This window comes from Balaenoptera acutorostrata, chromosome 20, assembly GCF_949987535.1.
Source record: "Balaenoptera acutorostrata chromosome 20, mBalAcu1.1, whole genome shotgun sequence".
NCBI classification, from domain to species: Eukaryota; Metazoa; Chordata; class Mammalia; order Artiodactyla; family Balaenopteridae; genus Balaenoptera; species Balaenoptera acutorostrata.
The window spans coordinates 8,674,997-8,700,097 of NC_080083.1; the positions used below are offsets into that span (position 1 = coordinate 8,674,997).

At 53.3% G+C, this 25,101-nt stretch overlaps 1 protein-coding gene across 1 annotated transcript; it reads left to right on the forward strand.

Annotated features, from left to right (window-relative positions):
* Positions 1-458: 458 nt before the first annotated feature.
* LOC102998369 (hydroperoxide isomerase ALOXE3) lies at positions 459-21,656 on the forward strand. Its single transcript, XM_057537064.1, is given in 19 exon segments — positions 459-842; positions 1,470-1,674; positions 3,084-3,171; positions 3,699-3,797; positions 4,103-4,225; positions 6,822-6,925; positions 7,462-7,633; positions 8,385-8,529; positions 8,650-8,853; positions 8,947-9,033; positions 9,579-9,748; positions 10,311-10,342; positions 10,345-10,431; positions 15,437-15,454; positions 15,457-15,527; positions 15,625-15,633; positions 16,136-16,303; positions 17,392-17,394; positions 20,784-21,656. Coding segments are annotated over 19 exon segments (2,115 nt in total). The 5' UTR covers positions 459-695; the 3' UTR covers positions 20,967-21,656.
* Positions 21,657-25,101: the final 3,445 nt, after the last annotated feature.

The window sequence follows — 25,101 nt, forward strand, 5'->3', positions numbered from 1 at the left end:
AGAGGGCCGGGCTTGGGGGTGGTGGTGCCGAGTTTAGGAGGTGACAGGAGGGCTGTTTCTGACCCCTAGGCAGTGTGCAGGGATGCGTGTCCGACTCGCGTGTGGCTGTAGTCACGTGTGATTTACGGCTCACTTGTGTACAGTGATTCACATGGATGATTCACAAGTAGGAATGCGGGTGCCCTGTGGCCAGTTCTGGCTGAGAGAGAGGATGAAAGAGTCTTGGGGGAAGTTGGGGAGTGGGCGGACAAGGGCCCCAGGGCATCAGTCGGCCCCTGACCAGGAGCAGATCAGTGTCCCAGTCATACAGGTGTCACCGGATCCCTGTCTCCCTCTCGGCATCTGGTCCCTCCCTTCCCAATGGGACCCGGGCTCCTGATAATCATCTGGGTGAACCCGGTCCTGCCAGTCAGAGGGACCGGCTGTGCCAGATGCAAACAAACAACTATTACGGCGAAAGGCTGTGGGCGGGAAGAGGGAGCCCTCAGCTAGCAACAACAGAGAGTTTCTGGAGAGAGCGAGCCAGCGAGTGAGCCCTAGAGCATCCCAGAGAGAGCTGGACTTTTCCTCAAAGGCCTATCCTGACCCCCAGGCCCTGACACAGCGGCTCAGCAGCCCAGCAGCCCAGCCCTGCCTGGCCTGCGGCTCACCTCCTCCAGGCCGGCTGCCGGGGGCATCCTTCCTTCCCTCCCATCATGGCCGTGTACCGCGTGTGTGTGGGCACTGGTCCCTACCTGATGGCCGGCACACTGGACAGCATTTTTGTCACACTGGTGGGCACATGTGGTGAGAGCCCCAAGCGGCGGCTGGATCGCGTGGGCAGGGACTTCGCCCCTGGATCGGTGAGTGGAGGAGAGAGGGAGGAGCCACCCCGAGGGGCAGGGCGGACAGGGGACCCTGAAGGAGGGGAGGGTCTTTCCTCCAGAGCTCATCAAATCCTGCAGAACTCAGGATGCCGGTCCTGACCTCGTCACTACCCCTATTCTGGTCCCTGTCTTTTCTGGGGATGATAAACCCTATCCGGGCAGGGCTGTGGAGAAGGAGCCCTGGGCAGGGGCTCCGGAGAATTCCATTGGCTTCCTAGCTCCTCCTCCAATAACTGAAGGTGGGCTTTGGGGAAGGCGCTTGCCTTCTTTGAGCCTGGGTTTCCTGTTCTCTGGAAGGGGTCCACCTCCCCTCCCTCTGCCAGGCCCCAGGATTGTTTGCTGGTGGCCTACATAAGGTGAGGGCTCCAAGGAGGCTAGGGAGATCCCGAATCCACTCTGCTCACACAGGGCTCCTGCAGCGCCGTGGCTGCTACTGCCAGGATGAAGGATGCCCTTTTCTAATTCATGCAAAGGCACCACATGGGTTACGGTCAGCTCGGGTTTATATGTCAGGCTAGGTGTCGGTGCAGACGCACTTTCCAAGGTGCAAGGATGACGCTGGCAGTTCCTTGCCTCTCAACTGCTTGCTCTCTTGCCCCCCAGGTGCAGAAGTACAAGGTACGCTGCTCAGAGGAGCTGGGGGAGCTCTTGCTGCTGCGGCTCCACAAGGAGCGCTACGCTTTCTTCCCCAAGGACTCCTGGTACTGCAGCCGTATCTGCGTCACTACCCACGGTGGTACTCTTTGCCACTTTCCCTGCTATCAGTGGATTGAGGGCTACTGCACCATAGAGCTTCGACCAGGAACAGGTGGGCCAGAGGCAGGGGCTGGCCTGGGCTGCAGAAGACATCTGCTGGGATCGGGGGCGGGGCGGGGGAGGGGAGCTCTCACAAGAGCCCAGGGTGGGGCTTCCCTGGTGGCGCGGTGGTTGGGAGTCTGCCTGCCGGTGCGGGGGACGCGGGTTCGGGCCCTGGTCTGGGAGGATCCCACATGCCGCGGAGCGGCGAGGCCCGTGGGCCATAATTGCTGGGCCTGCGCGTCTGGAGCCTGTGCTCCGCAGCGGGAGGGGCCGCGGTGGTGAGAGGCCCGCGCACCGCGATGGGGAGCGGCCCCCGCTTGCCGCGGCTGGAGAGAGCCCTCGCGCAGAGGCGGAGACCCAACGCAAACAAAGATAAATAAATAAATAATAAAAATAAAGGAATTCCTTTAAAAAAAAAAAAAAAAGCCCAGGGTGTAGGGAATAGGGCTGGAATTAGGGTAACTGGAACTCAGGGCTCCCAAGTAGGTGCTTTCTGAAAATATAAGCCTCTAACGCCCTGAAATGCAGGGGCTTTCTGGGCAGTATTTACCCCCCACCCCAGACACACAGAGACTAGGCACACACACTTACATACACTCACACCACTCAGAGACACACACACAAACACACAGATATGTGTGCTCACCACTGACACCCTCTGCCCTTCCCCAGAGCCAATTCCTCTGAGAGGAATTAACCTGCAAGCTGAGTTACTGAATTTCAACAGGGGAAGAAGCCCTGAACGTTTAGAGAATTTAGCTGGAGAGGCCCTGGCCACTACCACTGGCTTTTCTGGTATGGATGAAGTCCCTGTGAGGGGCTGTTCAGATTCTTTCTTGAAATTGTGGGACGTTTCAAGGTTGCTGGGCTGAAGCTCCTTCAGCCCCTGGACCCCCATATCTCCTGAGCAGCTCTCTCATCTGCAGAGGCAAGACTAAGGTGAGTCCGAGCGTGGAGATGAGTCTTAGGCATGAGAGATGATGTTCTAGGTCAAGGGGAAGCGAGTGAACATCACCCTTGCTAATACTGTGAGTTACTCACAGACTTCACTCCGAACCCCCATCTGTCATCACAGCACATCCACCCATCACTTCACAAAATATGTTCGTTCATCAGTCCTTTGTCAAGTGCATATTATATGCACGGTGCCAGGCACCATGCTGGATGCTGGGAATACAAAAAATGAATACGACGTGACTTCTGCCCCCAAGGAGTCAAACATGCAAACAATTAGGAAGATTGTTATAATTTGGGGGTGAGGTTGTCCTGAATCCCTTCTACTGATGAATGCACAAAGAATGTGGGACATCTGTGTCACTGAGGGATCGGGTTCAAGGATTGGGGGGTTCAGGAAAGGCATGCTGGAGGAGGTGTCATTTGACAAGAGACTTACCAATGAGTAATTTTCATTCCTCACAGCAAGAACTATTTGTCAGGACTCCCTTCCCCTCCTTTTGGATCACAGGAAATGGGAACTCCAGGCCCGACAGGAATGCTACCGGGGAGGGTGGCCTAATTTGACTTCTTTGCTCTCTTAATCCGACCTCACCCTTAATCAGACTGGTACTAACTCTAAACTCAATTCCAACTCTGGGGCCCCAGCTCTGATCACGACCCTCATTTAAACCTAACCTTAATCTAATATTGACTCTGAGTCCAGACCCAAAATGCCAGTACCGACAATTGTCCCAACAACATCAATGAACCCGCACTCAACCCCAGCTGTCCTTGATGTGACCCAGATACCAGACATGACCCTAGGATTGACCAACTTCAGCCCATCCTCAGCCTCACCCCCAAACCAGCCATGATCTTGATCTCAACACAAACCCAACTCTAAACCAGTGTGGACGTTAATGTCATCCTCAAATACTACCCTGATCTGAAGCTTAGTGCCTTCAGGAAAAAAAAAAACTTTGTCACCTACCCAGAAAATGGGTGGTTTCTGGGAGTTTTAAAGTCATGTCTTTGAAAGCTAAGGTTCCTGTTTACCCTAAGCTTCACTTGCCACCTCTGACCTCTTTCCCCTGGAAGCTGGAAAGTCTACGCCCCCGTCAGCAGCTTTGAGGAGGTGGAGTCAGATAAGAAATTTGCTTTGATCAAGACGGTGCCTGGTGCAGACCAGGGCGACAGGTGAGGGTGAACTGAGATTTGGGGAAGAAGCTGGAGGGGCGTGAAGTGAAGGGTCTGTTGTGAGGACTGGGTGGGCAGCCTGGAAAGCAGGATCTGTGACAAATGCAGTTTAATTCAAGTGTCTGGAGCAGACTGGGTGGGGATGGCCCCTGGGGTCTGGCAGAGAGGAGGGGAGAGGGCAGGGGAGGAGCCTGGAGTGAGGGGAGGCCTGGGGATTCTGGGGGAGGAGGAGAGGGATTCAGGGGAGTGGGCTGCAGGCCCCTCCGACTGGTTTCTGCCCTTCTGCTCCCTCCACTCCCCAGCAGGGGAAACAGGTACTTGCCCGGCTTTCCCATGAAAACTGACATCCCGTCCTTGCTGCCCACGGAACCCAATATTTGCTACTCGGCCACCAAGACGACCTCGCTGCTCTTCAATGCCATCCCTGCGTGAGGCCACTGCCTTCTCTGCACTCCTGCTCGCTCTCCCTTCAGCCTCTGTCCCTTTGATGCACATCCATGTCTCTGCCCCAGTCTCCCCTCTCCCCGTCCCCAGTCTCCCCTCTCCCCGTCCCCAGTCTCCCCTCTCCCTGTCCCCAGTCTCCCCTCTCCCTGTCCCACCACCCCGTCTCCGCTCTCTCTTTAAGCAACTCCATTCTCTAGCTCCCCATCACCACCTCTTTGCTCTTAATTATCCCTTTTCTTTCCATTCCTCAAATCAATAGAATTAATTGAGCACCTACTCAGAGCAGAGCACGGTCCCAGGCACTGTTGGTGGGACCATGTTGAGTAGGACCAGAGAGGCCCAGCTCTTAAGATTTAAGGAGGTGGTCAGGCCACCTCAGGTTCAATTTCCAGACCAAAACTTTCTAGCTTTATAACCTTGATTTTCACTTAGCCTCTAAACCGTTTTCTCATTTGTAAAATGAAAATAATATTCATATCTACCTCATAGGTGTGGGGGAGACTTTAATGAGCTAACATCCAGCACAAAATAATCTCTCAATAGAGGTTACTGAGTAGTATTAGGATACAGTTTTGGCCAGGAGGAACTCACAGTCTCCCTCGGGAGACGTGCAGCACAGTTAATCAGCAGCCGGAGGGGTCACAAGCAGCTCAAGTCTGAGGTTGTGAGTGTGATGTGGCTGGAGGGGGTACAGTTGACATCCAGTGTCTAGAGGAGGCAGGTCAGCGGGGCTCAGGAGGTGGCTGCTGGGGAGACAGGTGGGACTGAAGCTTTGGGCGGGTGGGGGAGAGGATCAGTGAGGGGAGAGTGGGTGGGTCCTGGGCAGACCCAGGTCAGTATGGCAGGAGGAGTGCAGGGCTCGGCCATCTGCACAGGGGCTGCATTAGGAGGCCCAGAGGAGGCCAGGGCAAGGAGCCGGATCCTCGTGTTCTGGGCTTTGGTGCCAGAACGGTTCTTCTGGAGAAGCACTAGGGGGAGGGGATGCAGAGGTGAGGCGGAGTACGGAGCTTGAGTGTGTCCACAGTGGATTGGGGTGCACAGGCAGACACAGGGGGCTCAGGCTTCAGGACAAGGACCCGCTGAGAGGCCCTGGCAGGGCTAAGGGACCAGGGGAGCATCCTGGAAGGTAGAGTCACCTGAGTTGGTCCCCGGATGGATATGCGGGTCTAGGCAAGGGAGGGCCCAGGAGACCACGTGGACAGCCTGTGTGAGGCTCAGAGAAGGGCCAATGGGAAGAGGAGCTGGCATTTGGCAGCCATCTGGTCATTTACAGAGGGGAGGGAGTCACTGGGCTTTAGTGCGAGGTGACTGCAGGGTGTCCTGAAGGACATGTGTGGCAGGCCTGGGAAAAGGAAGGCCTGTTCTTTCTTCTCTCTTGCCTCCTCAGCCTCTGCTTTAATGACCAAGCTCCCATCCAGTTTTTCCCATCCCCTGGGTCCTGAGTGGGCAGACGCTCAGCAAAAACCCCTGGACGGAGGAGTGAGCGGCTTAGTGAGCACCACGCAGGAAGCCGTCCCTGGGCTTGTCAGGTACTAGGGCCCCGCGCCCTCCCCAGGCGCCCACACTCTTCATGGCACACCAGCACCCTTCCACAGCCTACCTTACTGACCAGCTGCCACAGCCCTCCTGTCCTGTGTTCCAGCCCCTTCCATTTGACTTGGCCTAGCTAGTGGGCGATAATTACGAACTGGGTATGTCGGGCGTACACAGCCCAGTCCTGGCCCGAAGGAGCCCATAGTATACTAGGAGTTGATTTGAGTACACTGTAGGATAATAAAGGGAGTGATGTACTTAAGGGTTTACGATGTAACGAAGGAAGTCATGGGTATTTTGTGAAAGATACACACAAGGCGTGTGTTTGGGGGGCCATCAGGCCATGCTTCATGAAGGACTTTGCATCTAAGATGCACACAGAAGAACAGATAGGTTTGATACTAGGTGGAGATGTAGGAGAAGGTTTTCTAGGAGAGGCACAGCTTGAGCAAAGCCCTGGACAGGGCAGAAAGCTGACTTCATTTCAAGCATTTTTTTCTGATTATAAAATAATACATGCTCATTGTAAAAAAAATCAAACAGTACCGACATCCACAAAGTGAAAAGTGCACGGCCCGCAGGTTGGCAAGCCCACTTTTACCGGTTCAGCATACAAAGTACATCTCTGGCTATGTTTAGCAAGAGAGCTGTGACTGGCTTGGTTAGTGCACAGGGTGGGAGAAAAAGCTAGAAAGGTTGTAGAAATCAGCTGGTGGGGAGCTTCCTAGGCAGCCTTAGCGGTTGGGGCTTTGTCGTGTGGGCGGAGAGGAGCCAGGGAAGGTCTGTGACAAGCTGAGAGCTTGGAGAAAGCAGGACGAAACACCAACGAGGAGACTTGTCTGCACCCTGCGCGCCACCTTTGCACACACATGTGGAGTCACCCCTACAAAGCCTCAAGTAGCCTCTAGACTTTTCTCCCATGTGGACTGTTAGGTACCTCTTCTCTGGGCACTGACCTCGTCAGATCCCTCCAGGCCTCTAGGCTGGGGGCACAGTGCCGTTGGCAGCCCCTAGCCCCCCTGCCCACCCCCACTTCCCCTCCCACAGGTCCTTGGGCATGAAGCTTCGAGGGCTGCTGGACCGCAAGGGCTCCTGGAAGAAGCTGGATGACATCTGGAATATCATGTGTTGCCACAAGACCTTCACCTCAGGTGTGCAGAGCCAGGCAGAGATGTCCGTCCTCCACCCTACCCCATACTCAGACCCCTCCGCCCCATCCTGGGAAAAGGCCCTCTTCTGGCCCTCTCAGGGGGACTGCTGGATCCCACAGGGAGGGGCTCCTGGTTTCACTGGTGGCAATCTCCCGGATTCCCCTCAGGAACCAATCTCTCCTCCCTCTGGGAGGGGACAAGAATAGGTGAGTGGGGACAGAGAGGGTCAAGGGTCACTTAGGGAGTCCTGACCCTGATCAGATGCACTTGCCTCTCTTCCCCCACCCCTGCCACCAAGAGTTCTGGGCTTTGGGGCCAGACTTTGGTTCAAATCCCTGCTCTGCCACCCAACTGAGCAAGTCACTCTACCTCTTCGAATTTCGGTGTCCAGTGTTAAACTGAAGATATAATTATACCTACTCTCATAGGATTGCTGGAAGGAAAGGCTAAACCATGGTGACGAGCAAAGGGCTGGGTTGAGCATGATCTAGTGAAGTGGTTTCCAGCCCAACTGGCCCCCCTCTCTTGTCCCCTAGAATACGTCACTGAGCACTGGTGTGAAGACCACTTCTTCGGATACCAGTACCTGAATGGTGTCAATCCTGTCATGCTCCACTGCCTCTCCAGCTTGCCCAGCAAGCTGCCTGTCACCAATGACATGGTGGCCCCCTCGCTGGGACCAGGCACCTATTGCAGACAGAGCTAGAGGTGGGTGAGTTGTCATTAGGGAGAAGGGATGGGTATGGAGGGTAAGGGTAGGATGGCTGCATCCAGCCTGCAGGCCTCATCCCGCAGCCCTGCACCTTTAAATAGAGCAGATATGGATGAGAGCCAGATGGGGCTCAGGCCTGAGGCATGAGATGGGGCCTGGTGAAGTGGTATGAATGAGCATGACAGCTTGGAGGAGGAGGCCCTGTCCCTGTTCTGGGGCCTCCAAGATCCCAGGTGCTGAGGCCCAAAGAAGGCTGTTTTAGGACAGGCCAAAGGCAGCACCACTAGACACAGCAAGAATGATCCTTGAGAACTAGAAGCTCCGAGGGTGTGGGAGAAGATGACGGCCCAGTCTCTCTGGGGGCAGTCAAGCCCTCAGGCATCCTCCAGAAGGCTGGAGATGGGGCTGGTGAGTTCCCCTCGTGTGTTGATTTTGCTGATACTGGATACACTGAAGTCATCTGACTTGAGAGAATAGGAAGGACCAGGTATGGGGAATGGGGAAAGGGGGAGAGGATGCTGGCTTGTCCAAGCTGCTGGGAAGCCAGGTGAGAGGTTGCACAACGAAGGACTCAGCTGGACCTCATTCTGGACATTTTGGGAAGGGTGGGGTACCCAACACTGGCCTATAGTGCAGGCACCAATAATTACTGAGACCCAGGCTGGAGTGGGGGTGGCCAGAGAACGGAGAGGGAAGCAGAGCGCGGGTGGGGAGGGCACTCTAAGGCTCCGTGTCACTTCCCCTGAGGGGGGGGCGCATCTTCCTAGCGGACTACTGGATCCTGGCAGAGGTCCCCGTCCACTGCATAAACGGCTGTCCGTAGTACGCGGCCTCCCCGCTCTGCCTGTTGTGGCTCAACCCCCAGGGGGCGCTGGGGCCCTTGGCCATCCAGGTGAACCTGGGGCCGGGCTTTGGGCGGTTGTGGGGGGGGGGCGGCAAGGCTTCGGGGGCGGGGCCTCAAGGGGCACACTAGCAGTCTAGAGCCTTACCCCCTTATTACTCCTGGACGCAGCTCAGCCAGACCCCCGGGCCAGACAGCCCCATTTTTCTGCCCACTGACTCCGACTGGGACTGGCTGCTGGCCAAGACGTGGGTGTGCAACTCTGAGTTCTTGGTGCACGAGAACAACACGCACTTTTTGTGCACGCATTTGCTGTGCGAGGCCTTCACCGTGGCCACGCTGCGTCAGCTGCCGCTCTGCCACCCCATCTACAAGGTCTGGGTGACCCCCGGGCGGGGCCAGAGGGAGCGGGGCCGGGGCGGCCTTCTCCCCTGACCTTCGGCTCCTGTGATCTCAACCCGCTCGCAGCTCCTGCTTCCGCACACTCGCTACACGCTGCAGGTGAACACCATCGCACGGGCCACGCTGCTCAACCCAGAGGGCCTTGTGGACAAGGTGCGGCCTCCCGGCTCCCCGCCCGCCCCTTCCAGGGGGCTCCTTCCCGAGGGCACCTTGCCCCGCCTACAAACCCTGTTGGACCTCCAATCCCATTCCCCAGTGCCTGCCAGCCTCCCCACGAGCCCCGCCCCTCCCCTCCAGTCTCCTACTTGCCCCGCCCACAAACCCTGTCTCCCCACCTTCGATCCCACCCACCGGGCCCACCTCCTCGGGCTCGGGTTCCAAAGGCTCCTGGAGTTGGGCAAGTCACCCCGGCCTGAGCACAGCCGCCCGCTGACCCCGCGTCGGCGCTCCCCTTCCGGCCTGTCCGGCCTTCAGTTTATTCTTCCAGTTCCCACGTGCCTAAGGATTACCGCCTACGCGCGTAGTAAGGCCGCAGCCTGCGCAGCCCATGTCGTGCTCTCATGGGTGTTTGATCCTCAGTCTTGGACTGCTCGATTGACTGAAAAATGCCCTCTGCTGAGTCACTAGACCAATCTCATCCCCAGGCACTGGGGTGGGGGATGGGCTGCTCCGGGAGCCCAGCTGTGTTCTGTCCTCAGGTCACGTCCATCGGGAGGCAAGGCCTCCTCTACCTCATGAGCACCGGTCTGGCCCACTTTACCTACACCAATTTCTGCCTTCCGGACAGCCTGCGGGCCCGCGGCGTCCTGGTTATCCCCAACTACCATTACCGAGAGGATGGCCTGAAGATCTGGGCGGCCATTGAGAGGTGTGGGCCCGGGACCTGCAGCCAATCTGGCCCAGGGGCAGGGTGGACCCATGTGCTCATGCAGGCTGGGGCGCTTGATGCTGGGGGCTTCAGGTGTCCTCAGGCCCAGCATGGGGCACCTCAAGGGTGAGAGTTGCGGTTGGGGTTCCTTATGAAATGGCAGGTAGCCGTGGGCTGAGGAGGGGCTGGGCTGTGTGTGAATGAGCAGAGGACGGGGAAGGGGAAGGATGGGGCGTCCAGAGGAGTCAGGGCAGCAGCAACAGCTAGGTGTGGGCTGGGGCCTTTAGGTGGGCAGGTCTTCCCTTCTCCTGGGTGCTGAGTGGCGAGGGGACGCAGCATGTCAGCCTCTCCTCGGTGGCCTCTCTGGAGTGGGGGTGAGACTTGAGGGAAGCCTGGGCACTGGGGTTCCAACGGAATCTGGGGGTCCCCACTGAACCCCCATGGACTCTCAGTGGACTCTGGGCGGCTGGCTCTCCCTGGCCTCAGCAGCACTGGGCCTTGGTTTTCAGGCGAGGCCTGAGCCCAAGGTCACTGCCATAGCAGGGACATCTCTTTCCTACAGTTTTGTCTCAGAAATCCTGGGCTACTATTACCCAGTGATGCGTCCGTGCAGCAGGATTTGGAGCTGCAGGCCTGGGTAGGAGAGATCTTTGCTCACGCGTTCCTGGGCCGGGAAAGCTCAGGTATCCCCTCCCCATCCTCCAACCACAGACTCCCAATAACCCACTGTCCCCCTTGGCCCTACCATGACCCAGTTCTTACTCATTGACCAGCCTTGGAAGTACATGCTGTTGTTAGCCCCACCAAACAGATAAGGAACAGGCACAGAAGGCTGCACAGGTAGTAAGTGGCAGAGGCGGGATCCAGAGCCAGCGCCCAACATCTCCAAAGCCCTTGCTTTCAGCCACTACATGGTGCCTGTCTGGTCCCTGCTTGACCTTTACCACCCCTTCACCTCCGCTTGCTGAGGTCTGTGGATGAGTCACATCACGTGGTAGGAGCCATCTCCAGCTGCAAGCACTAAGGACTCTGGAATCCTCTCTCATGCCCTCTTATGCCCGTCCTGCCGGGTGGCCCCTCCAGCCACCAACCTCTCTCACTTTTGGTTTCATGGAGTAGCTTGGTGCCGCTGCTGCCTGATTCCTCCTTATTTACACCTGTCACTGGCCCCTAACTCTCCCCTCTCTTCTGACACTGCCAGAGTGGCCTCTGAGCCCACCAACACCAGTGGCCCCCTCTCAAGCCTCCTTTGCTTAGTCCTCCCTTCCTTAAAGTCTTCCCTTTGCTCCAGGGAGGACGTGTCCTTCGGAACCTCCCACTTCTTTCAGGGCTTCTGCCGCCTCCCCATCCCAGCCCTGGCCGGAGGGTGGAAGACTCGCACTGCCTGGGATGTCTTCTCTCGGCAGGGATGTGACTTTTAGCTGACTTAGCACTTTTGGTGGCCACCCAGAGGAATTCCCGTCGGGGGAGACCCGGGAAGGAGGCGTGGTCTCAGGTCAACAGGAAATAGAATGAACAGCTGGTGTAGCCCTACCTGTAATGGGCTCCAAAGTTTTGTTGGTTTTTTTTTTGGCCACTCTGTGCAGCCTGCGGGGATCTTAGCTCCCCGACCAGGGATTAAACCTGCACCCCCTGCACTGGAAGAACGGAGTCTTAACCACTGGACCATCAGGGAAGTCCCAGCATTTTTTTTTTTTTTAAACAAAATTTCGAACATATAGAAAAGTATAGGATATGACGTAATGAACACCCATTTACCCACCACCTGGACACAGTTCCTAACATCTTGCCATATTTGATTAAGCTGTTGCTTTTGCTTATTGCTGAAGTCTTTTAAGGTAAATTACACACATTTCATATTTTACCCCTAATTGATATGCATCTCAAAAAAAAACCCAAACAAACCCACAACACGACGCTGCTTTTCTACACAACCACAATGCTGTCATCGTGTTTAACAAAATTGACAATAATCTCCAACATCACCCTCTTACTCGTCCATATTCAAATTTCCTCACTTGTCCCATTCTCCCTCAGCTGATCCTGTTGATTCTGGAGCCAGTCAAGGACCACATGACACCTTTGTTTGTTTTGACTCTAAAGCCTCTCTCACTTTAGGAGGGGCCCCTCCACCCTTTTTGAAATCACATGACATCTCACAAGGGCTACTGAAAAGCTAGGACTAGTTGTTCTGCCGAATGTCTCACCTTCCAAATTTATCTAATTGCTTCCTCATGATGTCATTCCTCTACCCCCTGTGTTTTTTGTCAACCGGAAGCAATACCTACAGGTTAAATGTTTTGGGCAAGAGTATTTCTCCAGTGATGCTGTGTTCTCCGCATTGCATCATATTGGGAGGCACGTGACGTCAGGCTGTCTCACTATTAGCGATGCCAAGTGTGATTTCTGGGTTAAGGTGGTGACAGCCAGGTCTCTTTTGGATCTTTTAAAGGGCAGCCCCTCCCTGTGCTTTGCACACCTACTATTAATCAGGGGCGTCCTGATCCTGACTGCTTCTCCTCCAGGGACAGCTATTTTTCTCTTTGGGGTTATCTGTTTCCTATTCAAGACCCAGAGCGGGATCAATTCTCTGATCTTTCTTTATTCAACTTATCTCTGATTTAATACATCAGGACGGGCTTCCCTGGTGGCGCAGTGGTTAAGAATCCGCCTGCCAATGCAGGGGACACGGGTTCGAGCCCTGGTCCGGGAAGATCCCACATGCCGCGGAGCAACTAAGCCCGTGCGCCACAACTTCTGAGCCTGCACTCTAGAGCCCGTGAGCCACAACTACTGAGCCCATGTGCCACAACTACTGAGACTGCGTGCCTAGAGCCCGTGCTCTGCAACAAGAGAAGCCACTGCCATGAGAAGCCCACGCACCGCAACGAAGAGTAGCCCCCGCTCCCTGCAACTAGAGAAAGCCCACGCGCCGCAATGAAGACCCAACACAGCCAAAAATAAATAAACAAAAAATAAATAAATTAAAAAATAATAATAATAATACATCAGGACATCCTTCAGATAGACAAACATTTCTTCCAACTAGCACAAACTAATTCTAGACTCATGTTTTAAGGTAAAACACATTCATTCATTAACCTCAGTCAGCATGCCTTTTGCTTCCATATTTCAAAGGGAAAAAACAAACGATATGTGCTACAGAAAAATTCCCGTAGACGGTCTAGCTTCTTTGCTTTTTTATTCTATCCACCACGAACAGAACATTCAGAAAATTCCCACACACTCCCAGGCAGACAGACACCTGGTCCTTCCTCCAAGCCTCTCCGTCTGTTCTGTTGCATCAGCCTCTTTCCTGTCATCCTGACTCCAAACCTTGGCGCCATCTTGACTCATGTTCCCCGATGTCTTCCTCTGTCCCTAAATCCAGCAGGTGGCTAATCCTACCGTCCCCATCATCTCCTACTGTCACCGTCCTAGTCCCGGTCCTCTCACTACTCGTGCGTTGTGGCAGCCGCCGCTCAACCCGTCCCACCCCTCCCAGCCTCTCGCTGCTCGCCTGCCAATTCAATTAGTGGGGCCACCGCCCCAGTAATCCTCTGGAACAGTGCCCAGAAACCACCCCGCCTGGCACACTGCTGCAGCCTCACCTCCAATTAAGTCTCCTCCTTTTCCCTCACATTGTTTATGCCTCCGTGCCTTCCCACTCTGGCTTCCTATCCTCTCACCCTTTCACTTCATTCAACCAGTAAGATTTATTAAGTACTGTTAATATTAAGTATTGTTCCAGGTGCTGGGGTTCAGCAGTGAATATGACAGACAAAAATCCTGGCCTTCAAGAAACTTAACATTCTCGTGGGGAGATACAGATAATAAACTAGCAAGTATGTCAGGTGGTTATGAATACTAAGAAAAACAAAAGAGCATCAGGGGATACAGTGGGTCGAGGTAGGGGGATTATTTCAGGTAGGTGGTCAGGGAAGGCCTCTCTGAGGAGGTGATTTTTTAAAAAAATAAATTTATTTATTTATTTTTGGCTGTGTTGGTTCTTTGTTGCTGCTCGCAGGCTTTCTCTAGTTACAGCGAGCAAGGGCTCTAGGTGTGCGGGCTTCAGTAGTTGTGGGGCACGGGCTCAGTAGTTGTGGCTCGCAGGCTCTAGAGCACAGGCTCAGTAGTTGTGGCGCACGGGCTTAGATGTTCTGCGGCATGTGGGACCTTCCCAAACCAGGGGTCGAACCCATGTCCCCTGCATTGGCAGACGGATTCTTAACCACTGCGCCACCAGGGAAGTCTCTGAGGAGGTGATGTTTGACAGAGATGTGAAGGAAGGGAGAGAGCTAGTTCTGTGGATAACCGAGGCAAGAGTGTACAGGCAGAGGTGGAGTCAGTGCAAAGGCCCTGAGGTGGGAGTGTGCTGGTGGGTTTGAGGAATCAGAAGACCCGTGTGGCAGAGTAGAGTCAGAGGGAGAAAAGTAGGGAAGGAAATAAAGTTGGAGAAGGAATGAGAGCCAGATCAAGTAGGGCCATGGCGAGGCAAGTGAGGTGGGAAGCCCTTAGTGGGTTTTAGCTAGGGGTGACATAATTTGATTTATAATTCTAAAGGATCACTCACTCCAGCTGTCATGTGAAGAACAGGCTGTCAGGGGCAAAGGCGGAAGCAGTTAGATTCATCCAGGAGCGAAATGATGGAGACAGGGTGGTATGGAGACTGGAAGTGATGGGACGAGATTGGCTTCTGCAAGAATTTGCTGACATGTGCGGTATGAGATAAAGAGAGGAGCCAGTGCACGGATTTTGGCGGGAGCAACTGGACAGAGAGCACCGAAGTGGGACCACTGTTGGGGGAGGGGGAGATGGGTTTGGGGAGCGTGCAGGGTAGGGAGTCAAGCATTAGGCTTGGCAGGTGTCAAGTCTGAGATGCCTCACAGACACTCAGGCAGAGGTGTCAGGTAGTAGCTGACACCCACTGCTGAGTCCAGAGTTCAGGGGCCAGGAGGAGGAGAGATGTGAACTTGGGAATCCTCAGCCAGTGGGAGGTGGTTAAAGCCATAGTCTTGAATGAGACCACTGAGGTACAGAGAAAAGAGGACCAAGGGCTGAGCTTGAAAATGCCTTCCTCTGTCTTCTTCTTTCCATTCAAAGCTCACCCATTCTTCTACCCAGGGAGGCCCCTTCTCTTCCTCCAGGAAAGTCTCCCCTAACCACGCCAGCCCCAGTGCCGAGCCTGCCCTGCCTGCCCTCTCCTCAAAGAGCCAAGCCCTGGCCTTAAAGCTTCCCTCTGCTTCTATCACTGCGAGCTTATAAGTAGCACCCTCTCTGGCCATCTGTCTCTGCCACTAAACCCAGCAGTGGAGGATCTGCTCCTGAGTGCTCAGACAAATCTTGGTGAACCGGGGAGAATTAAGTCATTAAGTACTAATATGGGCTGCAGAAAGAAGTGCCTTGGTGTTCAGGGAGGGGCAGCTTGGCTGTCACGTTGAACCTACCTGGCTCTTCGGTTGTGAGCTCTGCCGGCTGGGCGTTTTCTGGTCCCATCCCAGTAGCCCCTTCAGAGACCACACCTTGGTGATGACCATCCCTAACCTCAGCCCAACCCTAATCCTTGTCTAAAGACAGTGGTGGCCACATGTTGAGTCCGCACTGCTCACTCTCTGCCTGCGGTGAGCCCCAGCCCTGGGGAATCTGGTCCCCTCCACCTGCACTCTCTTCCCTTCCTCCCACACGCAGGCTTCCCACGCAGGCTGTGCACCCGGGAGAGCTGGTGAAGCTCCTCACTGCAGTCATCTTCAACTGCTCCGCCCAGCATGCCGCTGTCAACGTGGGCAGGTGAGGCCGCGGAGGGCGGGCCTGGGGGGCACTGGGTCACGCGAGGTTAGGCCCAGCAATGGACGTGAGGCCAGAGTTCGGGTTGAGAGCGTGGGAGGGTCGGAGCTGTGATGGGTTTATGAATAGGGCCGGGGTTGGAGTGGCAGCTGGGTGGAGTGAAGCGCTGGGGCTGGATGATGACTGGAGTGGAGCCGGGTGCAAGCTTGTAACGGTGGCTCGAGTTGGGATGTGGAGGGAGTGGAACTTAGGGGCTCCTGTCTCGGATGGGCCACGGCCAAATGGAGTAGAAGCCTGCTCTGTGTGGGAGGCCAACGCGAGACCCACTTCTCGGGCGACCTCTACTCTGGGTCCTCCTCCCTCCTAGGTGACTCACTCCACCCAGTCCTGGAACATTGGGCGGGGAGTGACAAGGGGTGACCCAGGCTCCTGCCACCCTTCTGGAACTTTCAACCTTATACCCCTCCCTCTCCTCCCTCTCCCCGACCCCCTTATTTCCCAACTGCAAAATCTGGGGTGGCAGGTGCAGGAACAGGGATGTTGAGGAGGGAGAGGGTCCTCTTTCTCTGGCCAACCGACTCCACTGGGGTGGGGTCTCCACAGCATGACTTTGGGGCCTGGATGCCCAATGCCCCGTCATCCATGAGGCAGCCCCCACCGCAGACCAAGGGGACCACCCTGAAGAGCCACCTAGACACCCTCCCGGAAGTGAACACCACCTGTAGCAACCTTCTCCTCTTCTGGTTGGTCAGCCAAGAGCCCAAGGACCAGGTGTGGGGGGGTGTCTGGGGGTGGGGGGAGTTTGCAGGGCCTGGGCAGTGGAGGTGGTGGCAGCTCTCCCAGGGAGTTTGGGAGCCGACAGCTGGCATTTATGCCCACTGCTGAGCTGCCTTGGGTTCTTCAGTTTCTTCAGGAAATGACAGTTGGTCCCCAAAGACATACACTGAAGCAAATACCAGTTTAGTGGCTGGGGCACAACTTCCATCTAATTCACCAGTTTACCAATCTATCCACCTATCCGTCCGTCTGTCTATCCGACCACTTACTCGTCCATCAACCACTCATCCATTCACCCAGATATCCAGCGCACATTTACTGGATCCCTCCCATGTGTCAACACAGTGCTGGGCGCCAGGCTCATAAAGCTGGGTGAGAACGTCCTGCCTTCAAGAATCCTGTGGCCAAGTTGAGGAGACACACAGGAAAATGGAAAAGGGCACCACCATCTTGTAGGAATTATTCATGAATTCCTCCATTCAATCTGGACTTCCTGAGAACCTGCAATGTGCCAGACACTGGTGGGCAGTTATGAACCTTGATGTCCTAAGCTTACAGTCTAGTGACAGAGGTGAGAATGGGGCCCCTTGGAACCTGACCAACTCTGGGAGAACCTGGGACAGCTTCTTGGAGGAAGTGACATCTCAGATGAAACCTCTGGGACAGGGAGGAGTTTGGCAGACAAAAGAGGGGCAGGATTAGTTTCTAGGCAGAGGGAAGGACTCTACCAAGTGAAGCGAAGTGAAGGTGAGAGTCTGTCGGTGGGTTTGCAGGAGCATATACGGCTCAGTGTGGGCGCAGTATTTGTTCACAGGACAGAGGGGAACCATTGACGAGTTTAAGCCTGGGGTGACGTGGCTAAATTTGTGTTTTAGCGAGGGTGCTTCTGTGGCTGTGCGGATGGATGGGAGCAGCAATTCTGGAGGCTGTGAGTTAGGCTGGGCCAGGGGAGCAGCCCTTTAATCACCAATTACTATCACTACCGGGTTATCAGGCATGTCTCTGCCCTCCAGGTCGTGACCCGAAGCTTTCTGACATTATGTAATATCCTCATTTCTCCCGCTTGACTCCATTTGGCACAGAGAGTTTATCTCTCTAACAAGTTTTAACTTATCATCTCATCGCCTGGGAATGCAGGAACTCGTCCCTGGAGGCTGCTTCTCTCTGGTCCCAGGTCCCAAGGATCTGGAGACACCCATTTCTGTCGTTAGAAAGGAAAAGCTCTCTCTGCTTTTTGTCTACTCACGGAACACTCTGTGGGTACTCTCGATACTCTCAACTCGATTCTTCCAGCCAGAAAATGTGTGTGGGTGGTTCCCACCCCAAGCAATTCTCCGAAACCAGCTGGGTGTCCCATGACTTAACCCAGTTCTGACCCTGTCCACCTGGAGATAGCGTCAGATCCCACAGGTCAAGGGCTCAGTCCCACAAGACTGCTCCTCCACTCCACCCCCCTCCCCCCCTTCAGGTGCCAATCGCCAAGCCCAGCTTGTCATCTGAGCTTCTGACCAACCAGCTATAAGATGTTTCTATGACCCCCTCCTCAGTTTTGATCATTTGCCAGAGCAGCTCACAGAACTCAGGCAAACAGTTTACTTACTACATGACTGGCTTATGCTAAAAGGATACAACTCAGGAACAGCTCGATGGAGGAGCTCCATAGAGTGAGGTGTTGGAGAAGGGGCGCGGAGCTCCCCTTCCCTCTCTGGGTCCACCACCCTCCCAGCACTTCCACATGTGCAGCAACCTGGAAGCTCTCCAAACTTGTACGTGAGGGATTTTTATGGAGGCTGCCTTACCTAGGCATGATTGACTAAATTATTGGCCATTGGGGATTAATTCAACCTTCAGTCCCTCTCCTCTCCCCTGAGGTTGCAGGGGTGAAACAAAGTTCTCACCCTCTAATCACAAGGTTGATTCTCCCGGCAACCGGCCACCGAGGGGCTTTCCAGAAGTCACCTCATTAACATAAGCTTGGGTGGGGTTGAAAAGGGCTTATTATGAATAACAAAAGACACCTTTAACACTCTATCACTTAACAAAATTACAAGGGTTTTAAGAGCTCTGTGCTAGGAACGGGAAGAAGACCAAATATATATTTCTTATTATGAATCACAATGTCACAGTACAGAGGGAAGAGTACACAAGACGACGAGAGTGGAGAGTTCCCTTTCTCATAAGCCAGTGGGAAGTTCAACCCAGAAAGTTCCAACAACAACAACAACAATAATAATAGCACCTATCACTTTCTGAGGATCTATCATGCCTCAGTCATTAAATCAGGTATCTTGTGTACACTATTTTAAAATACAAAATAAATAAGTAGCTATATTTAAAATGCTTAAGACAGTGACTGGCATAGAAGCGTTCCATAAATGGCAGCTCCATTTTACAGGGGAGAAAACTGAGATTCAAAGGCACGAAGCAGTTTGCCCAAGGTCACAGCTAGTAAGTAGGCTATGAACCCAGTCTATCATATCTCTGTGTTCTGCTTTATCAATAGTGACACTATAGTTTTGGAAATTAGATGTCAATCTGGTAAGTAAGACATAAAGCTGATTCTTTGAAAAGACTGATAAAGAAACCAGAGACAATTCAAATCAAGAAAAAAAAATCCATAAATGTACAACATCAGGAATGTAAAAGGCATATAGCCACATATTCAAGAAGATTGAAAAAATTTTAAAAAAATAAAAAAGGAGAAGAAAATACTTAGTTTTATGCAAATAAATTTGGAAACCTAGATGAAATAAGTGATTTTTTTAAGAAAACCTAAAAAAACAAAACAAAAAACCCAGAAGAGGTGAAAACCATACATAAATGAAAAAGGTTGTAAAAGATCTGATCCCTCTCCTTGTAAAGGGACATTCTATTAAACCTTCAAAGAACAAATAATTCCTAAATCGGTCAAACTGCTTGAAAGTGTAGAAAAAAGTAGAAGCTTCCCAAATCATTTTACTGGGAACCCTGATACCAGCACCTGGCAAAGGCAGTGCTCTTAAGAAGAGAAGTGAGTCTCAGGTAGAGGGTTCTAGTCCCAGATCCACATTTCCCACCTATGTGACCTTGGATACGTAATCGGGCTCTCTAAGTCTCAGTTTCTTTATCTGTAAAGTGGGAATGATGAGAGTACCTGTCTTATAGAATTGTTGTGCCGTTGTGATGGTCCATGTAAAGCCCCTGCAACATCAGCTGTAATTAAGAAAATAAAATTACAAACTCATTCCACTTAGCTACAACAATCTTAAAAATACATCAGTAGTCCGTGAAGGCCAACAGTAAATAGTAAAACAATAATACATCATGATGAAATCTAGTTTAATTTAGGAATGAAAGGTTGGTTCAACCTTATGCAACCTAACAATACACTTCCTTACATCAATAAAGAAACACACCATATAATCATCTCAATATATGCTGAAAAAGCGTTTGATAAATGAAAACAGCCATTACTAATAAAAACTCAGTATAAGATGAAACTCCCAGGACTTCCCTGGTGGTCCAGTGGTTAGGACTTTGCCTTCCACTGCAGGGGGTGAGCGTTCGATCCCTGGTAGGGGATGCCTCGCCGCCAAAAAACCCCCAAAGCATAAAGCAGAAGCAATATTGTACCAAATTCAATGGAGACTTTGAAAATGGTCCACATCAAAAAAAAAAAAAAATCTTAAAAAAGATGAAACTCCCTTATGGAGTTTTGATAAAGTATATTTCAGAAAACATTGTCCTTATGGTGAAACAATAGAGGTCGTTAAAGTCAGGGACAAGAAAACAAGGCTGTGATTTAACAGTGTTTTGGGAGGCTTTACTGGCGCAATAAAACAAGACAAAGAATTTTTTTAAACATCAGGATTGTTGGCAACAGTTGTATTGTATGAGCAGTGTGTGCTGGTTCGGAGACTGGCCCCATGAACCGTGACAGTGAACTGGTTGTGCACTGTGGTCAAGCCCAGAGGGCCAGTTCTGTTCTGCCACAGGATGGCACTGACTGAAGTTCACTGCGCTGTTTCTTGACTGTGATTGGCTACGCTGTAAAGCACGAGCGTATGGTGATGCTGATTATGCTGGCAACACTGGTTGACTGGGAGATGCCTCAGACCTGGTTGTCTTCAGGGGTTTACATCTGTGAAACTGTGAGGTAACAGGTGTATCCTTGGGCATACTTGCTCGGGCGTGTTTACGTTGATTTCAGGTGTGTTCTGAATGTGGTTGCATTTAGTTCATAGAGCAGTGGCCCAGGCACAGGAAGGGACCTTTTTAGGGACCCGTGGGCTGCGGGTGTCCAGGCTGCTCTGCGCAGGTCGCTGGAGTGGTGGTTTGGAGGTTTGAAGGGTTTGCGTTTACAGTAGCCGTGGCTGGGTCACGCCCGCCTTTAGAAGCCACTTTGACTGTATTTTCTGGCAAATGTGGCCCTTCATTGTTCTGCATCCTGTCCTGAACATCATCCTGACCCCGCACCTGATTTTTCTCCCAACAGCCCCTGGGCACCTACCCGGACGAGCACCTCACCGAAGAAAGGCCGCTCCGGAGCATCGCCATCTTCCAGAGCCGCCTGGCTCAGATCTCACGAGACATCCGGGAACGGGAGCGGAACCGGGGCCTGGAGCTGCCCTATATCTACCTGGACCCTCCCCTCATCGAGAACAGCGTCTCCATTTAACCCCTTCCTCCTACCACCCGGAAAGCCCAAGCGTGAGGAGGCCCAGCTTCCCAGGGTCCTCAAGGCCCTTCCGTCTTCCCTGTTCTCGGTCAGCCTGAACTTTCTCTGCACGTGGGGACCTTTTCCACCCACGGTGGCTCTAGCATCACATGAACTGGGCCCTGAGCTGCCAGTACAGCGGTGTCCAGGGTGAGAAGTCGCTGGCTAAAGTCAAACGCACAACAGGCCCTTCAAAAGGAAGGAACCCCAACACCCCTTGCCCTACTTTGGGCAGGCTCCTGTGAAAGCCTAGCCTACTCCCGCCTTCTGTGAAAACTCTTCCTCCTCCCATTTGGCCCAGGTTGGGACTCTGAGGGCGCCTTCCCAGTCCTCCCCATTCCAAAACTCCTTCTCCTACTTTGCCTCTTTGTTTCCACTTTCCTCCCATCCTAGGACCAACCCAATCCAAATTCCTTCTTCGGAAGAGCCTGGAAACTGGACAAGGAAGGATGTGTGCCCTGGATCTGTCATGTGGTCCACTTTGACCCCAGCATCTTTAGGGAGAGGGTTAGAATTAGAGCCCAGCTTACCTGTACCTCTAGCTGTAGTTCTCAGGGCCAGGCTCCCTGGCTTGTGTGTGCGTGCGTGTGTGGAGTCTCTCCCCAGCTCTTTCCTATCCCCACTATCATCCCCCACCTTTTTTGTCCTTGAGCCCAGTGAGTTCAATAAAAATCAATATACTTGGCTCCCATTTCATTTTTGTTTTTGTTCCTGGGTGTATGTAGGTGGGTGGGGAACCAGGGGATTAGAGAAAGAAGGAGCAGCAATGAGTCCCTGGATCACCTGCTCTGGAGACAGGAAGCCTCCCAGCTCAACCCACCACCTAGCCAGACCCTACATTCCTTCACCTCCCAGAGTGTGTTATCCATCAGGAGGTGAAGGAATATCCAGGCTCAAGGGGCCGATACAAAAAAGCGGGTATTTTGCAAAGCCTGGGAATCCAGCTTCTGGGTGTGGGAGTTGTTAGCATTGCCACTGAGATCTGGTTCCTCTTCTGGACACATGGAGGATTCAACCTCTGGCTCTCTTGTGCATGGGTGGAGTCATGGATGAGTTTTGGCCAACAAGCTATGAACAGAAGTGATGTGGTCATCTCCAGGCTGGAGCATTTAATTGCTGGCATGAGCCCACCAGCGTTCTCTGCTCTCTGCCTCTGTGTTCTAGAAGCATGTGATGAGATGCTGCTTCCATCAACTTCTGTCTCTGAGGGACTAGAGCAGAGCTCCCTGATGACCTGAGCTGGGCATGGAGCTGAGTCAGAAATAAACTTTTGCTGGGTTAAGCCATTGAGATTTTGAGATTATTTGTTGTTGCAGCATAATCTAACCCACCCTGACTGAAACAGATGGTAATCTGGGGGGTCTAACGTTCTCCCTTCCAGCCCTGTAGCCCTTAAAAATTGAGATTTGTGCAGCCCTCAAGTCAGTCATCTACATCTTTCTCCACAGCCACCCAACCTTCCCATTTTCCTGCTTCCCTACACTTCAGATCTAGCCCCCATTACCTCTTCTGCCTCCTGAGTCAAATTTTGTACCCGACCAAACCCTGGTCACCGCCTCTCTTTGGCCAGAGTCACAGTGTCTTTGGGGAGTGGACGTGGGGCAGACTTTGGCTCCGTCAAAGATCGGATTTTCACTTCCTGCACATGTGATACTGGGAGAATAGGATCCCCATGGCATTGTGCATGAAGAGGCGTGTTTGGGGATGTCTCACCTGCAGATTCCAACCTAAGAATTTAGCCAAAATCACCAGTTTCTGTTCGCCTTTGAACAAAATCAAGGAATAAGACATACCCAACGGCGCCCCCTTGTGGCTAGAAGAACTATAGCAGAGGCTGGATGTGCCATCCCCTTAAACCTGGGCTTTGACTTAGAACAGCAGGACCAGGATACGCTGGAAGGATGTCAGGGCACAGTCAGGCATCTTGTCTTTCCAAGAGGACGGACACTCCTTGGCCTGCACCAAAGTTAGCATTAGAAGACATGCCTCGTCTGCAAATGTCCCAGAGCCAGAGAGGGTGGAACCATGGGGGATCATTGGAATCTGTTTCCCCAGAAAGCCAGCTTGGAGGGAGATTTACTGGGGAGACACACCTGGCCACACGTAGGATTCTATGTGGGCTCTGGACACCTCTGGGGACAGGACGTGGGGAGGGGGCCCATGTAACACTCCAGCCTTGTCAGACAGGTGGCGTCCCCCAGCTTGCACTCTGGACCCCTCTGTGCTTTTCCGTCAGTCTGGAGGGCAGCTGGTATGGTGTAAAAAGAAGACACCAGCCCTCTTTCCGAGTCCCTCAGCCTCAGTGGCCCAGATTTGTCAGATAAATGGGAGGAACGTGAAGACCAGGAAAGTCCCTTCCAGCACTGACGTTCTGGGATCTGCTTGCCTCGTGGCTCCTGTCTCCCTAGACAGTATGTGGAGGACGCGGCTGTGAATTCCCCTGGCATGATCCCTACTTCAACTGGCTTATGGGGGCAGACAAAAAACATATAAACAAGCACGTAAACAAATAAATCCTTTCAGATGGTTGCAAGTGCAGTCAGGAGATGAAACCAGGTGGTGTGTTAGCATGACCTGGGGGGGGGCTGCATTAGGTGTGGTGATCAGGGAAGGTCACTCTGAGGAGGTGACAGTTGAGTTGAGACTTGGGGGAAATGTGTTACAAACAAGGACAGGGCAAGTGCAAGGGCCCTGAAGGCTGTGCGTTCGAGGCCCGAGTGGCTGCAATAGGTGAGCCAGGGGTGGACGGAAGCTGGGTCATGCACGCACGATCCTATAGTCCACAGTTGAGTCCTTGGATTTGATTCTAAGGGAAACACCGTTTTAAGCTCTGGCTTACAGTAGGGGAGTGACCCAATCTGATTGTTTTCCTTCTGTCTTGGGGGGGAGGGGGGCTCCAGGGGTTGCTCCCCTGCCTTGAAGAGCTCAGGGTGGGGCAAGGTGGGGGTGACGTGGGTGCCCCAGCAGTGAGGGCTCAGCTTCCTGTGTGGGTGGCTCATTGTGAGCCAACCCAGCGAGCTCATATCCTTCCCTGGGGCCTCTCCTGCTCTCCGGGTCCACCCCTGGTCAAGGAGAACCAGTTCTTCAGCCCAATGAGCATCTACCCAGAGTCACGCATCCACATTTTGGTTGTAACTGGGGAGTGCTTCATCTACATCCTCATGCCTAATCCCATCCATGTCCCCGGCCACGTCCACATCCCCACCATCCCCATCTCCATCTGTTTCCCTCGGGAACCTAATTTCCACTCCAGACTTGAGCCCTGATCAAACCCAGAGCCACCACTCCTACTTTTCTGGGGACAGAGGGGTTGGCTGGGGGACAACTATTGAGAGTGGATTGTGATTTGGAGAATGGCGCCCAAACTCTTCTACACCATCAGCTCCCTCCCCTGTTTCCCCCACATCCCCTCCCACAATCCCCTCCAGGCTGCCTGTGTGCCCCTGCCTCCTTCCCACCCCCACAGAGTGATGTTGCTGCTGGATTAGAAGGTTAAGGCTGGGCCTCTCACCCCTGCTCCTCCAGGACCCAGCATCCCAGAGGGGCCTGGAGGTGCAGTTTCCCAAACCTCTGAGCCTCAATTCCCCCCTCCACTGGCCCTGCTCCTTACCGAGCCTTAGCAGCCCCCTGGGGGCACAATCTCAAGAGAAGGGGAGTGGCTAGAAGGCAGGAGCCTGGGTAAATTTTCATCTTAAGATGCAAATTTGAATCATCAAGTTCCTAGCATCACCCAAGGGTCATCAGGGTGGCTGAGCAGAGCCCAGGAGGTCAGGCCTGACCAGCCTGACAGCCCGTGAGAGTACTGTGACCAGGCAAGTGAGACAGCTCTGCCAGTCACAGAGCATGTGCATGACCTTCATCCCCAGCCTCTTCTCTGTCCTGCCTCCATCCCCTTAAGGCATTCCCCTCCCTCACGTCACTTCCTACCCCTCACCTCATCCTTACTGAATATTCATCCTAATTCCAATCCCACCATTGATTCAGTTCCCAACCCTGATCTTGTCCTCATCACTAACCCATGTTTCGAGAATCTCCCAGTTACCAGGTACTGTGCCTGGAGGTGGGGAGAAAACCAAACCAAATTACAGACAGTCTA